Source organism: Rhinoderma darwinii, chromosome 1 (genome assembly GCF_050947455.1).
Source record: "Rhinoderma darwinii isolate aRhiDar2 chromosome 1, aRhiDar2.hap1, whole genome shotgun sequence".
In the NCBI taxonomy this organism is placed as follows: Eukaryota; Metazoa; Chordata; class Amphibia; order Anura; family Rhinodermatidae; genus Rhinoderma; species Rhinoderma darwinii.
In genome coordinates, this window is record NC_134687.1 from 527,459,167 (window position 1) to 527,476,947 (window position 17,781).

The following is a 17,781-nucleotide window of genomic DNA, read 5'->3' on the forward strand; positions in this document are numbered from 1 at the left end:
ATACAAGCACAAGTCATTTGGAATCAAATATTGCTTCTACAAAAACCCTACAGTACTCACTGACCTTCAGCAGCAGCATCGGCGTTTGCAGGTAAGTAGCTACATCGACTTACCTGCAAACGCCGATGCTGCTGCAGAATCATCTGTAGCCTCTGGTGCCGATGTGTCCTCGCTCGTCTGACACGATGCAGGACCTGGGGAAGTGACGTCACAGCGTGATCTGCCAGAATCTGGGCGTTCTGAAGAGAAGTGGATGATACTTCTCGTCAGAACACCCAGCTAGTAAAAGAAGTAAAAACGCCCCGATGTACACACATAATACACGCCCAGTTGGACTTTTGCAAGCCTCATTTGCATAAATACAAAAATGGTCATAACTTGGCCAAAAATGCTCGTTTTTAAAAAATAAAAACGTTACTGTAATCTACATTGCAGCGCCGATCTGCTGCAATAGCAGATAGGGGTTGCAAAATCTGGTGACAGAGCCTCTTTAACTACACTGTTCGCCTCTGTTATCTGAAGGATGTTTTAATACAAAAGTCTCAATTGGCCATAAAACCTGGTTATACTTGTTCTGCTACATTTTCACCCTTCGGTTCTCTATAACCAGTCTAGATCAATGTGTGTCTACTGCTGTACTGTGGAAGGACCATTTAACTTTCAGCAGGCCATATGGTAAAATTAGCCAAATCTATTTCATCACAATCTGTCTTTTGTTCTATTACATACATCTAAACATTTCAACAACAGATCTGCAGTGAAGAGGCATATGTTTCTCCTGTGACTGTTTCCTTCTGAAGCATGACACAATTGTATGCAAAGTGTAGTCCATATGGGAATGGAATCAAAGACATTCCAGGTTGATCTAATTTAGTTCCCAATTAGATGCCGTTTTACGTCATCTGGAAATTTGCTCCAGTCATGTTTATAACAGTAGGTCATGACTGAAATGCTCATGATAGATCTAAGTCTATACTTTTAGGCTATAGAATGCCTGCAATTTAAGAAATAAATGTAAAAATTCATGCAGTCCAGGGGCGGACATACCGCATGTGCAGCCGGTGCAGCTGCACAAGGGCCCCGCGTGGGAAGGGGGCCCGTTCAGTGGCGTAACTACCACAGTAGCAGCCGTAGCAGCTGCTACGGGGCCCGCGGCATGGGGGGGCCCGTGTCGCCCTGACAGGCACATTACATTTTATGTACCAGGCCTGGCGGCACGGGCCCCCTCATGCCTAGTAGCATCACAACACTAGGCATGAGGGGAGGGAGGGGGCGGGGGCCCGGTGATAGCCGCCACACTGCACTACCAATCGGGAGGGAGGGGGCGGGTGCCCGGGCCCGGTGATAGCCGCTACACTGCACTGCCAATCTGGCACAGATGAATAGGACAGGACGGCGATGCTGGTGGTAGGAGGAGCGCTCAGGCAGGGGAGAGGACAGGGGGCGGTGCGACGTAAGACTTCGGGCGGCTGGACAGTACAGTCAGGACTGCCGGAGAACTCATAGGATGAGCGGAGGACAGACACAGGACGAGTGGAGGACGTGCAGACTGCAGAGGACAGGTAGATGAAGTTAAAAAGTTCATGTCAGAAGGGAGAAGTTTTTATGTAGAAAAATCTGCCTCATAATTCCTTCCGGAATTTTGAGGCATATTTTGACCTGCCGGTAGAACACTTCCCGCGTTTTTCATTGCGTTTTTTTGTGGCGTTTTTCGGCCATCGGGCCGTGGGCAGGGAAACGCAGCAAAAAACGCATTTTCTGCCTGCCATTGTTGTCAATGGGAAGTCAGAGACAGAAACGCCCGAAGAAAGGGCATTGCGCTTCTTTTTCCCGCATGCGGTTTTTACTGCTCGCAGGAAAAATTTCATGGATTTCAATGGGAGGCACTTTCTGACGTTTTTCGCGAAAAAAACCTCAGTGTGAACTCCCCCTAACACAGGGGCGTAACTACTGCTATAGCAGCCGTAGCGGCTGCTACGGGGCCGCGGCATGAGGGGGCCCGCGTCACCTGCCGGCACGGGCCCCCACCTTGGCCGGAATCTCCGCTAGCTGCCGCTATGGCTGCTACAGCGCGATGCCACGGAACACTACGGCAGAGCAGGGAGTATCTCCCCGCTCTGCCATTAAACATAAGACATGTATCCCCTATCCACAGGATAGGGGATACGTGTGTGATCGCTGGCATTGATAGGGAGAACGGGGGACCGAAAGTCCCCTGAAGTTCTCCATCACAAACCTCGGACTTCCGGGGTCTGTGTCGGCAGCTCCGTAGAAATGAATGGAGCGCCGGTCACACTTGAGCTGCGCAGACACCGGAAGTCAGAGGTGAGTGATGGAGAACTTCGGGGGACTTTCGGTCCCCCGCTCTCCCTATCAATGCCAGCGATCACACATGTATCCCCTATCCTGTGGATAGGGGATACATGTCTTTTGTCTTTTCACACTGTAGGTCGCATTTTTTTGAGTGATTGGGGGTGTATGGCGTTCCCTACAGGGGGGGGGCTGTATAGCGTTCCCTACAGGGGGGGGCTGTAAGGCGTTCCCTACAGGGGGGGCTGTATAGCGTTCCCTACAGGGGGGGCTGTATAGCGTTCCCTACAGGGGGGTCTGTATGGCGTTCCCTAAAGGGGGGTCTGTATGGCGTTCCCTACAGGGGGGGGCTGTATGACTTTCCCTACAGACCCCCCCTGTAGGGAACGCCATACAGAACCCCTGTAGATAACGCCATACAGACCCCACTGTAGATAACGCCATAAAGTCCCCCCTGTAGATAACACCATACAGCCCCCTGTAGATAACGCCATACAGCCCCCCTGTAGATAACGCCATACAGCCCCCTCTGTAGATAGCGCCATACAGTCCCCCCTGTAGATAGCGCCATACAGTCCCCCCTGTAGATAGCGCCATACAGTCCCCCCTGTAGATAGCGCCATACAGTCCCCCCTGTAGATAGCGCCATACAGTCCCCCCTGTAGATAGCGCCATACAGACCCCCCTGTAGATAGCGCCATACAGACCCCTCTGTAGATAGCGCCATACAGTCCCCCCTGTAGATAACGCCATACAGCCCCCTCTGTTGATAGCGCCATACAGTCCCCCCTGTAGATAACGCCATACAGCCCCCTCTGTAGATATCTTGAGATTCAGTCCTGCTTGATAGGTAACAGTGCAGTAAGCTAAGCATGATAAGATCATCTAAATTATTGCATCTCAGTTGCATGAGTGCTTTGTGTTATATTCAATGATTCAATTTAACCTAAGTCTCTAAATGTGGGCAAAGAAAATAAAAAAACTATACTCACCTCCTCCCTCGCCTCCGTTCACCCGCCGCAGCCCCCATCCTCCTGTCTCGGTCTGTGTTACAAGTGTACAAGGCTGCACTGGTGACGCGCTGCCGATGGCACGTGACCGCTGCTGCCAATAACTCCTCATTGGTGTGCTGCTGAGGACAGTAGTTCCACAGCAAATCGCTGTTGAGGGCATTGATTGGCTGCAGCGGTCATGTGCCATCGACCGCGCGTCACCACAGCAGCTTTGTAAACACAGAAAGGGATAGGGGCTGCGGAGGGGGAACGGAGGCGCCGGAGGAGGTGAGTATAGGTTTTTCATTTTCTTTGCCCACATTTAGGGACTTAGTTTAGATAAGAATTTAACCCGGAAAAAAATGTGTTACTTGTGTTCTAAACTGGTAATAAAATGTACAATATAAATCTTCCTTCATAATTTTTATTAGTAAGGTTTATTTTTATATGCATATATATGTTTAGGTAACTTTGTCGGTATTGGGGGGGGGGGCGGGGGGGCCCTGGCACATTATCTGCACAGGGGCCTTTTGCAGTCTGTGTCCGCCACTGATGCAGTCAGATTAATGTATCCCGAGATAAATGGCTCCAGAGATGTTAGGTTGCGTTCATCTACCCCAACTTTATTGGCACAACACCAATTGATTTGAATGACAGTCATCCTGCGTCTACAATAAGTTTTAGGACATAGGTGGCTCCATCTTATCCCCATTGCTGGCGAGTGAACAAGGCCAGAAAGCATTCCTTCCACTTAGTCTTCCAATTGATCTAATTTTGCCAACTTTCTTTTGTTCATACAAAAGGGCATTACTCTGCACTATAGAGGTGGTCATTGCCTGTGGCTTGATGATTTTAGCAAAAGCCGAGTAGGAACGGTATTATATTATAATAGTGGCTTTTCTTTTAACTTCAGTTGATTTGGATTTTAATGGATTTTTAGTTTTTTCAAAGGGTGACAATAATAAACAAGGAATAAAATATAAAAATGGCCATGGTACAGGTGAAATTATGCAAATAAAATACCTATAGTAGGTATTGGAGAACAAATATCATTAGGAACCCTCCCACACCCATAATGCCTACAAATGCTAGGCCTTCTTTTGAAGTTATCCTACTGCAATCCTTACTGTCAATAGTCTGTGTAAATTCTATCTATTTATTTGCATTGTGCACAGAGAAATAAGTATTTGATCCCCTGCCAACCATTAAGAGTTCAGCCTCCTCCAGACCAGTTACACGCTCCAAATCAACTTGGTGCCTGCATTAACCCCTTAATGAAGCGGGGCATTTTGCACGTTAATGACCAAGGATTATTTTTTGTTTTTTCACGGTCGCATTCCAAGAGTCGTAACTTTTTTTTTATTCCGTCGACATAGCCGTATAAGGGCTTGTTTTTTGCGGGACGAGTTGTATTTTGTAATTGCACCATTTTTAGATGCTTACAATATATTGATTAACTTTTATTAACTTTATTTTAGGAGAGGATTGAAAATAAGCAGCTATTCCAGCATTGATTTTCATGTTATAAATTGACGCCGTTTACTATGCAGCGTAAATAACATGTTACCTTTAGTCTACGGCGCGGCACGATTACGGGGATACCAAATATGTAAAGGTTTTATATGTTTTCCTACGTTTGCACAATAAAAACCCTTTTAGAAAAAAATTACTTGTTTTTGCATCGCCGCGTTCCAAGAGCCGTCATTTTTTTATTTTTCCGTCAATGTGGCCATATGTGGGCTTGATTTTTGCGGGCCAATGTGTAGTTTTCATTAGTACTATTTTGTGGTACATAGGACTTATAGATTAACTTATTTTCTTTTTATGGGGGGAATGGGAGAAGAGAGAGAATTTTGCCGTTGTTTTTTGCGTTTTTTTTGGACGCCGTTCATCTGGCGGTTTAATTAATGTGTTCATTTGATTGGTCAAGTTGTTACGATCGCGGGGTTACCATATATGTGTATGTGTTATTTGTTTTGACACTTTTACTGAATAAAACCACTTTTTGGGCAAAAAAAGTAGTTTTATTTGATTTTGACTGTAATTATTATTATTTTTTTTTTTCAACAAACTTTATTTAACTGATTGACATTTTTTTTCTTTAAGTCCCACCAGGGGACTTCACTATGCGATGTGCCGATCGCATATATAATGCTTTGGTATACTTAGTATACCAAAGCATTATTGCCTGTCAGTGTAAAACTGACAGGCAACCTGTTAGGTCATGCCTCCGGCATCGCCTAACAGGCAGTTGCGGAAGACAGACCTGGGGGTCTTTGTTAGACCCCCGGCTGTCATGGAAACCCGACGGCGACCCGCGATTTGTTTGCGGGGGCACCGATCGGGTGACAGAGGGAGCTCCCTCCCTCTGTCAAACACATTAGATGCCGCTGTCACTATTGACAGCGGCATTTAATGGGTTAAACTGCCGGCATCGGAGCGCGCTTCGATTCCGGCAGTTGCAGCAGGAGCCAGGCTGTGTATAACAGCCGTGCTCCTGCCGCTGATTGCGTGGGTACAGTGACAGTACCCGCGCCATCACAGGACGGATATATCCGTCCTCCTGCGCAAACTAGCAGCTGCTGAGGACGGATATATCCGTCCTTCGGCGTTAAGGAGTTAAAGACAGCTGTCTTAAATGGTCACCTGTATAAAAGACTCCTGTCCACAGATTCAATTAATCAGTCTGACTCTAACCCCTACAACATGGGCAAGACCAAAGAGCTTTCTAAGGATGTCAGGGACAAGATCATAGACCTGCACAAGGCTGGAATGGGCTACAAAACCATAAGTAAGACGCTGGGTGAGAAGGAGACAACTGTTGGTGCAATAGTAAGAAAATGGAAGACATACAACATGACTGTCAATCGACATCGATCTGGGGCTCCATGCAAAATCTCACCTCGTGGGGTATCCTTGATCCTGAGGAAGGTGAGAGCTCAGCCGAAAACTACACGGGGGGAACTTGTTAATGATCTCAAGGCAGCTGGGACCACAGTCACCAAGAAAACCATTGGTAACACATTACGCCGTAATGGATTAAAATCCTGCAGTGCCCGCAAGGTCCCCCTGCTCAAGAAGGCACATGTACAGGCCCGTCTGAAGTTTGCAAATGAACATCTGGATGATTCTGAGAGTGATTGGGAGAAGGTACTGTGGTCAGATGAGACTAAAATTTAGCTCTTTGGCATTAACTCTACTCGCCGTGTTTGGAGGAATAGAAATGCTGCTTATGACCCAAAGAACACCGTCCCCACTGTCAAGCATGGATGTGGAAACATTATGTTTTGGGGGTGTTTCTCTGCTAAGGGCACAGGACTACTTCACCGCATCAATGGGAGAATGGATGGAGCCATGTACCGTCAAATCCTGAGTGACAACCTCCTTCCCTCCACCAGGACATTAAAAATGGCTTGTGGCTGGGTCTTCCAGCACGACAATGACCCGAAACATACAGCCAAGGCAACAAAGGAGTGGCTCAAAAAGAAGCACATTAAGGTCATGGAGTGGCCTAGCCAGTCTCCAGATCTTAATCCCATCGAAAACTTATGGAGGGAGCTGAAGATCCGAGTTGCCAAGCGACAGCCTCGAAATCTTAATGATTTACAGATGATCTGCAAAGAGGAGTAGGCCAAAATTCCATCTAACATGTGTGCAAACTTCATCATCAACTACAAAAAACCGTCTGACTGCTGTGCTTGCCAACAAGGGTTTTGCCACCAAGTATTAAGTCTTGTTTGACAAAGGGATCAAATACTTATTTCTCTGTGCACAATGCAAATAAATATATCTAATTTTGACAATGTGATTTTGAGGTTTTTTTTTAAATATAATCTATCTCTCACTGGTAAAATTAACCTAGCCTAAAAATTCTAGACTGTTCATGTCTTTGACAGTGGGCAAACTTACAAAATCATCAAGGGATCAAATACTTATTTCCTCCACTGTGTGTATATATATATATATATATATATATATATATATATATATATACATACATACACACACATATATATATACATACACAAAATACTGCTCTTCATCTTCAGCAGTAGATTTATTATTCATAGCCAGTGTCTATGCCTGCTCAGCACCAACTCAACAGAAGAGAGGAGACTGCTTACAGCCAGGATTGCCGTGGGATATTTATGCTATGGAGGTGGTAGAGCATCCAAAGCAAAATCAGAGTTAATGATTAATATCTAAAAAATATTTTTAAAAGAGTGACTATTTCTCTTTCATATATTAGAACATTGTTAGAATAAAATGAGGAGGTTTATAGAAAGCGATGATATAAATACTTGGACATACCCAATGTAAGTATTTGATGTCCTGCCTTTGCCAGTAAAAAGACATCTGGCTGCTAGAATATCTCCAGGATGAACTTCAAGTGGTTCTTCTACTGGGTAAAATGCCTAAAGCAGAAAGAAAAGAACGTTGAGTCTGAAACATGAATGCCTGTTTTCAACTTTTTAATTTACAGTTTGTGTACTTTCAAAACGATCTTGTATTTTAATTTTAATTCTAGAGGAAGATTTATGTAGGAGAAAGGAATTATGAACAAGGCATAAACTTTTATTACGTTTTTACACTGAAATGTCCTTTGTCCCAAACTAGTAAACAAAGCAAATGCACTGAAATTTACTTCCTACTGCTTACAGAATGGCAACATATTTGGTAGTGCCAATGGGACAGGGGCAAATTTTATAGAAAGCCAATTAACCTATCAGTTGGTTTTTGGAGTGTGGAAGTAAATCAGAGAGCCCAGAGAAATCCTACATGGACTTGAGAGGTACGTACAAACTCCATGCTGATGTTCTCCCTGGTTTTATTTGAACCCAGTGCTGGAAGGTCACACAGCTAACCACTGAGCCAATAAGATTTACCCAGCAACCAGGAATTTATAAGTATCCTAGATATGCATCTAAAATATAGGTTCTTAAGGTATTTTTTCACCATTTCATTTACAGTCAGACTCCAATCTCTCTTTTCATAAAATTCAGATACAGATCGGACATTTCATCTATATGACAATCATTGCATGTCACCATTAGATTACTTCTCCCCCCCCCCCATGAGACAAAAGTAAAATAACATACTGAAATGACCGCCATAAACTGTGCTGATGAATAGTATTAAATGTGTGTCCAGTCTCCTCTAGGGAGTAAAAGCTGGCAACGTCATTCAACACCACCTATCCACCTACTTCACACTATATCTCCAGGGAGATACAGGACGATGCTGGCCTATAAAATCGGAAAAAAACCCCGAAATTTAGTGTAGATAGACATCATCTTGCTCATTTTGGTTCTCTCGTTTTTTTATTCCTCAGGACGCAGATACAGTGGAATCCTATAGTAGAACAGGGGGCCGTCAGCTCCCTGCTCTACTATTTACTGTAGAACGCTGGCCACTCACGGCTAGGCGCAGAAAGGCGCGATGACGTCACTGCCTCGAGCCTGTCTGCCCTGAGCCGTGGGCATCTCATCACGCACATTTTCAGAGTCCGCTGGACATATAGAGTAATTTCAGTCATCTTACTAGGCCACAGTGTCTAGCCTCAGTGCCCGCCCCAATTGTATATACATGGATGATGGGTGTTATATAGACGGTTGATGGAGTAATATACAGGGATGATGGGGGTCCCCGTATATTACCCCCATCACCCCTATATAAGCATTAAAAAAAAAAAAAAGAGAAACTGCAACACTCCAGTAGAAAAAGTGTTTCTTTCAATTCACCGAAAACATGACCTAGCAACGTTTCAACCCTGGCAGGGTCTTTCATGGTTGAGAAAGACCCTGACAGGGTTGAAACGTTGCAAGGTCATATATTTGGCGAATTAATAGAAACACTTTTTCTACTGAAGTGCTGTAGTTTCCCTTTGTTATGGATTTGTGATTTCCCTTGGACCGGGGACATTTTACTGCGTGCACCTACCTCCACATGGGATATTTTGTTCTGTCTTGATGCTGGTTGTGCTGCCGAGTATCCGTTCCCTGTATATAGCAGCCATCATTCGTGTATATTACCCCAATCATTCTGTATACAGGAATGATGGGAGTTATATGCAGGGTTGATGGGGATTATATACAGGGATGATAGCGGTCTAGTATATACAGGGCTAATGTGGGTTATATACAAGGATGATGGGTGTTATATACAGGAACCGCCATCATCTCTGTATATAACCCCTATCAAGCCTGTATATAACACCCAACATCCGTGTATATACTATTGGGACGGGCACTAGCCACTCGGTGTGACGTGTGGGCATTGAGGCTAAACAAGAAGTACATAGGCTGGGCATTGAGGACACCGTGCAGCAATAGGATGCCTGAAACACCGGTATATTTCTGAAGTTCAGCGGAATCTGAAAATATGTGCCGAGACACACAGACCAGAGGAGCAGCGAGATCTCCTCCACTCGTCGCTGGAACGGGGTTAGGGGAGTATGTAGTTTATTATTTTTATTAGGCACTATTGGGGCATTATACTGTGTGGGGGTAGCTATGGGGGCATTATACTGTGTGAGGGGCACTGTTAGGGGCTATATTATATTCAGTAGTATAGTAATCGTGATATTGATTTAGGTCATAATCACCCAGCCCTAATGCAGCCCAGATTTGAGAACATACCTGTGGTAGCTGTGGGCTCTGTCTTCCAATTAAAGTCCACTTGCCATTCCGAATCCTGTATCCACTTACAACTTGACCTAGAAATTCAACAACATAATCATAAATGTATACAATAGTGCAACAAGTAACTAAGGTCTCTGGACTGAAGAACACTTACCTAACTGATGCGTGTGGACTCGGTAGGCAAATGGGTGCATGGTTGGCTTTTCATATAAACAGGCGATATCTGAATTGACAGCTAATATAAATAGAAATATAAACAAATGTCAATATATGTACTGTATATACATATTTCATTATAGATCCATTAAAAAAAGAATTGGATTGGCATTTGAGAATAATAATAGATGTTCTGTCTGTGGCTGAGCTGTTTAACTGTATTGATAAACTATTCATACTATAAATGCATCGCCTGTTGTACCTTACAAGGTAATAAAAAGTCAAAAAAGACATAAGGGGCATGTGACTATATTAAGGCTACAGAGAAAAATCCATCATTAAATATAGCAGAGTTTGACAATATTTCTGTAGTATATGTAATGTGTTTAAAAACAAACAAACAAACCAGTTTCTAATGGATTAATAGCAGCAGCTACCTCCATAATGAAGTTTCCAATTGACCACATCCTTAGCAACCTGATATATCGTAATATAAAACAGCAGGAAGATTTAAGCCAATATTCTGACATTTTTAAAAATAGGACTACCTTCTGAATATTTAGCATTTTACAAGGAAACAGCTCAACACCTGAAATTCAAAGACACGCTGTGACTCACTATCCGGCTCTGTAACCTGATAATAGGCTCTCTGCTTTCCATTTTCAAAGTCAAGGACATGAGAATTTGGAAACAATGTATAAAAAAAAAGGAAATTCTGTTTAAGAGTATATTTCGAAAAGGCTTATATTTCTACAGAGACGGAAAAATCCCACATTGTGCCATGGCTTACTTAAAATTGTAAATGTTCTGATTACATACATTACGTGGTTGGATTACCACCAGGCATTGGAGCCCATCGTGTTTTTTCTCAGCTGACGCAATAAAAGTGGTCTGCTTTGGGCAATCCCTTTTTGTAAGCAGGGTCTCCCAACTATAATCTGATCACTGTTTATCCTGCTGCTGGAACACCAGCAATCTTCTGTAATCTGTGGGAGGATCTAGCAGCAAGTGTTCAATTTCCCTGCAGCGCCGCCACAGGGAAAATTAAGAATTGCAGAGTTCTCTTTTTATTCAATGGTGTGTCCTGGTAATGCACGGACTGGGTCGGGTCCTGCAGGGTTTCAGACACTCATTGTAATTGCTTTCCGCTCCGAATAATAGATTAGGGCTCTATGAACTCAGGATTCTTTAATAGGGTATTTGTACAAGTTCTTAACCAGACAACCCCTTTATCATAGATGCAAAATATAGATGGAAACCAACAGGAATTGGTTAGTAAACCAATGAAGAGCTCTTGACTGCTGGACCTATAACTAAGATATTCATAGGCATAAACTTTTGCAACCAACATCTCCTGGAACGTGCCAGCTTCTTACAAGAGGAGTACATCACCCTTCCACTGGTAAAAGGATATGGTTTATAGAACAAATTATTGGAGAAGCTATGAATGAAATATCCATCTCTTATGACGACCGTTGTAAGCATTAGCCATCACATCCTACACAAACTGATTTTTGCTTCATCTGGTCCTAACACCACATGTAAATAGGTCACGCTAATTATTAACATCCATCATACTACATGGACAAATTCAAATTTCTAGTCCAAGACCTTAAGACACAAGTTGCATGCAAAACAGTAGAATCATGGGGGACATATTCTTAACGCAATTGTTTTTTATTGGATGATTTTGGAAAAAGTATTTATGACTGGAGTCTAAAATTATAGTGTATGGCGTGAAAATCAACGAAACATGGTTATTTATTAAAAGAGGTTTGGTAGACCCTATTAAAGCATACTTGTCTTTGAAGCATAACGGAGATGTTGAAATATTTGTGAATGATGAAAACTTGTATGGCTTTCATGTAGTTAACCTCACGATGAAAAATAAAAGGGATACTAATTAGAAGTGTCAGCAAGCACATACTTGCCATTTCTGAACAATAAAATGAAACACATTTTGGTGCACATAATGGGATCATAAAACAGGAATGCCCCAAAGAAGGGGGTAAGGAAATGGAAGATGTGTGTTCCAGAGAAGGAAGGAACTTGTCTTATAAACCCTAATTCCGATTTCTTAGTGAAGCTTCTGAATGCACCTTAAAGTCTATAAAACATACAGCACTTTCCATCCAGAGGCCTCTCGTAGCTGAGTGATTTACCATCATCTTACATGACAGAAGTAATTCAAGGCGGCCAGCATCCAATTACCACCAAGTAACCTGTGCTGTTTCTAGGCCACTTTTAGCCCCAGGCACAGAGTAGAGCAGACAATCCTCTCCCTAAGGACAAGGCTTACTGCATAGTATTTCTGTAAACCGACACGAAGGCCCTTCAATATAATACCATACAAACGCAAGAAAATATTAACACCCGGTTCAGTCTCCGCAATGCTGAATATAAAAAGTGTGTTATAAAATGGGATATAGAACGCTTGTTCAAGATCTACAGTGCTGTGAAAAAATATTTGCCCCTCACCAAATGTCTTCTATTTTTGCTAATTTCTCTCTTAAATGTTTTAGATCATTCAACTAATTTTAATATAAGGTAAAAGACAACACGAGTAAACACAAAATACAGCATTTAAATGATCATTTCATTTATTGAGAAAGATTAACCCCTTAATGACAAGGCCTGCTTGAAAATGCTTTAATGACCATCACATTTTTTGTTTTTGACTCTCTGCCTTTCAGCAGCCATAACTTTAACTTTTTTATTTATTGATGTGGCTATTTGAGGTCTTCTTTTACGTGCGCATTTTTTTTTTTGTTGGGGGGGGGGGGGTTCTTTGCCATGTGATTATAGAAGAAAGCGATTTTAGGCATTGTTTTTTTTTTATTTTTTATCTCGTTCACGTTTAATAACCCGTTAAATTAATTCTTCAGGTTATTACAGTCATGTAGATATGTGTACTTTTTACATTTTTATGTAATGTATGGGCAATAAAATATAATTTATGCGAAATAATGACTGTTTTTGAACTTTTTTCTTTACAATTTTTTCTGTGTTACATTTTTTTTTCCAAATATCAAAGGGATACCTTTTTAACAACTTTATTTTATACTTATAATGTATTAGCATACTCTTGCATGATAATACATTATACTGTGCTACTTTGACACGGACTGCTGTTAGGGCAACACCGTGTGCACTAATAGCAGGCATACTGGACTGTCAGCCCTGGGCTCCATTCTAGGTCCAGAGGGTTCCCCCCAGTCTCCGATCGAGTCAATGGGTTTCCGGTGACACGATCGAAGAGGGGACTCCCCTTTGATCCTGCCGCGGTCACAGACTGCAGCGATCAAAGGGTTAAGCAGCTGGGGCCGGCTCTTTGATCCCAGCTGTATTCAGCAGGCTTCTCTAAGTACAGGGGCTGAAATTAACAGCTCCTGCATAGAGACTGAGCACTTACTGGAGCGCTCATAAGACTTTTCTACAACAACTCCTAAAGACGTCGCTGTAAACAACCTACCTGAACCTCCCACCATAAAAAGATGGTGGGCGGTCGTTAAGGGGTTAAAGGGGTATCTCAACTTTTAGCATTTTTCACCTATCCAGTGGATAGGTGAAAAATGATAGATCGGTGGGGGTCCGACCACTAAGAACCCCACCGATCACCAGAACACAGTGCCCCCAGTTCTCCTTAGCGGCAAAACGGCGGCTGGGAGGAGTTTGAATGGAGCAGAGGCCGGGCATGTGCGGTGCCGCTCCATTCAAAGTTTATCAGGCTGACAGAAAGCCTCATAGACTTTGACCTTCACATTCGGACTTTGCGCCATTGAAACTTCTCCCAGCTACCGTCTTGCAGCTGGGGAGAACAGGGGACTTGGGTCCCCAGTTGTGGCAGTGGTAAAAATGCTACAAAAAAAAAAAAAAAAAAGGCTGAAATACCCCTTTAATTCAAAACCTATATCACCTATGTGAAAAAGTAATTGCCCTTCTAATAACCTAATAATGGATTGTGCTCCCTTTGGCAGTAGCAATTGCAATAACACGTTAGCAATAAACTTGTGATGAGTCCTTTTTATTACTGTGGAAAAACGTTGGCCCATTATTCTTTACAGAATTGTTTTAGTTCAGCTATAAAGAAGGTTTTCAAGCATGAACTGCCCATTTAAGGTCTTGCTGAAAGCATCTCAATGGGATTCAAGTCAAGACTTAAACTCCTCCACGCCACATTCTCCTTCAGGATTTTCTGATAGAGAGCAGAATTCATGGTTCCATCAATTATGAAAAGTCTTCCATGTCCTTCAGAAGCCAAGCAGTCCCAGATCATCACACCCGTCACGTTTGACTGGTATGATGTCCTTATGGTGGAATGCCATGTAAGATTTATGTCTAAAAGTTGAACTCATGACACGCCGCTCTTCGGCCATTTTTAGAACAATTAAGTTCTATGGCTGTCTTCACACAGCCATTTAAAAAAACAAACAAAAAAAAAAAAATGGCCCATGAACACTGGCAGTCAAAAAAAAGGACATGTCCTATTTTTGTCCGTTTTCTTGGCCAGACGGCCCCCATAGAACTCACAGATCAGTTTTTAACGACTGTTTTTCAGGAATCAATCCTTGTGACGGACGTTAAAAACTGATCCTGGCCAAGAGGACTCCCAAGGCACAGCGCTACTATAAGTTCTGAGCCCGGGGAAGCCCTTGACATCACGTCCGGAATCCCCCGCAACGCTCTGGCTGGGGATTCCACTCCTAGAGAGAGCCCCAATGGCGCCATCTACAGGGAGGGGCCGTAGCACCACGTACAGAGAGTGGCGCTACCAACAAGGGGGCTGGTGTGTGGCGCTACCTACAAGGGGGCTGGTGTGTGGCGCTACCTACAAGGGGACTGGTGTGTGGCGCTACCTACAAGGGGACTGGTGTGTGGCGCTACCTACAAGGGGACTGGTGTGTGGCGCTACCTACAAGGGGGCTGGTGTGTGGCGCTACCTACAAGGGGGCTGTGTGGCACAAGAATTTAGCCAAAGCTGCAGTACATGGTTCAATTTTTGAGTGGACAAGGTAGAAAACAAATAAAAAAAAAAAAAATAACAAATATCTGAAAAAGCCAGAAATCAATGCAAAGAAGATGAGGGATCAGACAAAGCTCTCTATACTCTGAAAGCAAGAGAAAATAGTAACTGGGTGATCATGTGACCTTCCTTTGGGTGTTTTTAGTAGGTTGGGAACAAAAAAAATTGACAAATAAAATTCAGCCATTTTCAAAACGGACAATGAAAAACAGATGCAAAACGGGTCACAATCGGCCATTAAAAACAGAAACACAGCCCGGAACGGAAAAATAATGGATGCAAAACGGCAGAGAAAAACTGACATTTATCGTCCGACACCAGGACCTGTCATGCGAAAAGAGCCTTAGGCTACAATCAAGCGACAGTGAAAAACGGCCTTGCGACAGCCGTCACACAGCCGTTTTCAGAACAATGAAGTTCTATGGGTGTATTCACATGGCCGTTTTTTTCAAATGTCTTATTTTTGCCCGTTTTCATGGCCAGATGGCTCCCATAGAACTCAATGGATCTGTTTTTAATGGCCGTTTTTCAGGAACCAATCCTTGTAACGGCCGGTCAAAAGCGATCCTAACCGAGGACTCCCCGGACACAGCGCTACTCTGAGAGCGGAGCACAGGGAAGCCCTTGACATTACTGTCCATATATGGACAGTGAAGTCTGGGCTTTCAACAATGGAGTCCCCGGCCAGAACATCGCAAGATCCCTGGCTGGGGTCTTGGGAAAGCCCTTGACATCACTGTCATTACATGGACAGTGACGTTTGGGCCTCACTCTGTCCGCCTTTGTAGATGGCGCCACTATGGCTCACTAAGTACAGAATACCTATCCATATATGGACAGTGACATCAGGGGCTACTCCTGGAGCGGAATCCCCGGCCAAAGCGCTGCCGGTGCTCTGGCAGGAGATTCTGCTCTAAGAGGGAGCAACTGACGTCACTATCCATATATGAACAGAAAAGTAAAAATGAGTGCAGCACAGCAGAACTAGACCTCCAGGGTCAAAACGGATGCCAGCTTCCAGGAATCTGACTGATGGATACACACAATGTAAACGAAAAAGGGAAAAGGACTCCAGCAAAGATTTATAGAATCCAGATTTATTCTTCCATTTGTGAGCAGCTGCTTGACAAAGGCTGCAGTGAGCAGCTGAAACGTTGCATCATCTTTGTTTCACATATGGGAGAATAAATCTGGATTCTTGTATTCTTTGCTGGGGTGCTGCTTTCTTTTCCTTTTTTTCCATATATGAACAGACGTCAGAGGCTCCGTCTAGGTGCGGAATCCCCGGCCAGAGGTATTCCGCTCCTACAGGGAGCTACAGTGGTACTATCTAGAGGGTGGTGTGGCACTAGCTACAGGGGATACTGTGGCGCTATATGGGGGGTGTGGCACTAACTACAGGGGACACTGGGGCGCTATATACATGGGTACTTTGCATGTGGCATTGTCACTTTATATGTGGGCACTATGGACTATATATAGTGGCCACTGTGGCACTTCATATGTGGGCACTGTGGTACGATGTTGGCACTGTGGCACTATCTACAGGGACATTGTGGCACTATCTACATGGGCAGGAGGTTGAGATAAAAAAAAACCCTGACATATGAAATCGTTTTTTTTTTGTTTTTTTTTAATGGCCATGAAAAACGGATGGCAAACGGATGAGAAACGGCGATTAAAAACAGACAGACAGACTGGAAATGGATGAAAATTTGGAGAGAAACTGATGCAAAATGGCCATGAAAAACTGACAGTTGATATGTTTTTAAAGAGGCACTGTCACCAGATTTTCAAACCCCTATTTCGTATTGCAGCAGATCGGCGCTGCAATGTAGATTACAGTAACGTTTTTTTTTTTTCAAAAACGAGAATTTTTGGCCAAGTTATGAGCATTTTTACATTTATGCAAATGAGTCTTTCTTAAGTACAACTGGGCGTGTTTAAAGTTATGTCCAAGTGGGCGTGTATTGTGTGTGTACATATGGGCGTTTTTACTTGTTTTACTAGCTGGGCGTTGTGAATGGAAGTGTATGATGCTGACGAATCAGCATCATCCACTTCTCTTCGTTAACACCTAGCTTCTGGCAGTGCACAGACACACAGCGTGTTCTCGAGAGATCACGCTGTGACGTCACTTCCTGCCCCAGGTCCTGCATCGTGTCGGACGAGCGAGGACACATCGGCACCAGAGGCTACATCGACTTACCTGCAAACGCCGATGCTGCTGCAGAATCAACTGTAGCCTCTGTCGCTTGGTGCCGATGTGTCCTCGCTCGTCCGACACGATGCAGGACCTGGGGCAGGAAGTGACATCACAGCGTGATCTCTCGAGAACACGCTGTGTGTCTGTGCACTGCCAGAAGCTGGGTGTTAACGAAGAGAAGTGGATGATGCTGATTCGTCAGCATCATACACTTCCATTCACAACGCCCAGCTAGTAAAAGAAGTAAAAACGCCCAGATGTACACACACGATACACGCCCACTTGGACATAACTTTAAACACGCCCAGTTGTACTTAAGAAAAGGCTCATTTGCATAAATATAAAAATGCTCATAACTTGGCAAAAATGCTCGTTTTTGAAAAAAAAACAAAAACGTTACTGTAATCTACATTGCAGCGCCGATCTGCTGCAATTGGAGATAGGGGTTTGAAA

General features: G+C 43.6%; 1 protein-coding gene across 8 annotated transcripts in view; it reads right to left on the bottom strand.

Annotated features, from left to right (window-relative positions):
• Nucleotides 1-17,781, bottom strand: part of PAM (peptidylglycine alpha-amidating monooxygenase) — a 223,999-nt gene that overhangs the window by 86,937 nt on the left and 119,281 nt on the right. For all 8 annotated transcript variants that reach the window (XM_075836954.1, XM_075836992.1, XM_075836985.1 and 5 more), the window contains exons 10-12: nt 10,098-10,178; nt 9,941-10,017; nt 7,614-7,717 (exon numbers count right to left, since the gene is read on the bottom strand). In XM_075836954.1, the coding sequence (XP_075693069.1) occupies nt 7,614-7,717; nt 9,941-10,017; nt 10,098-10,178 (262 nt within the window). The remainder of the gene's footprint in view (nt 1-7,613; nt 7,718-9,940; nt 10,018-10,097; nt 10,179-17,781) is intronic.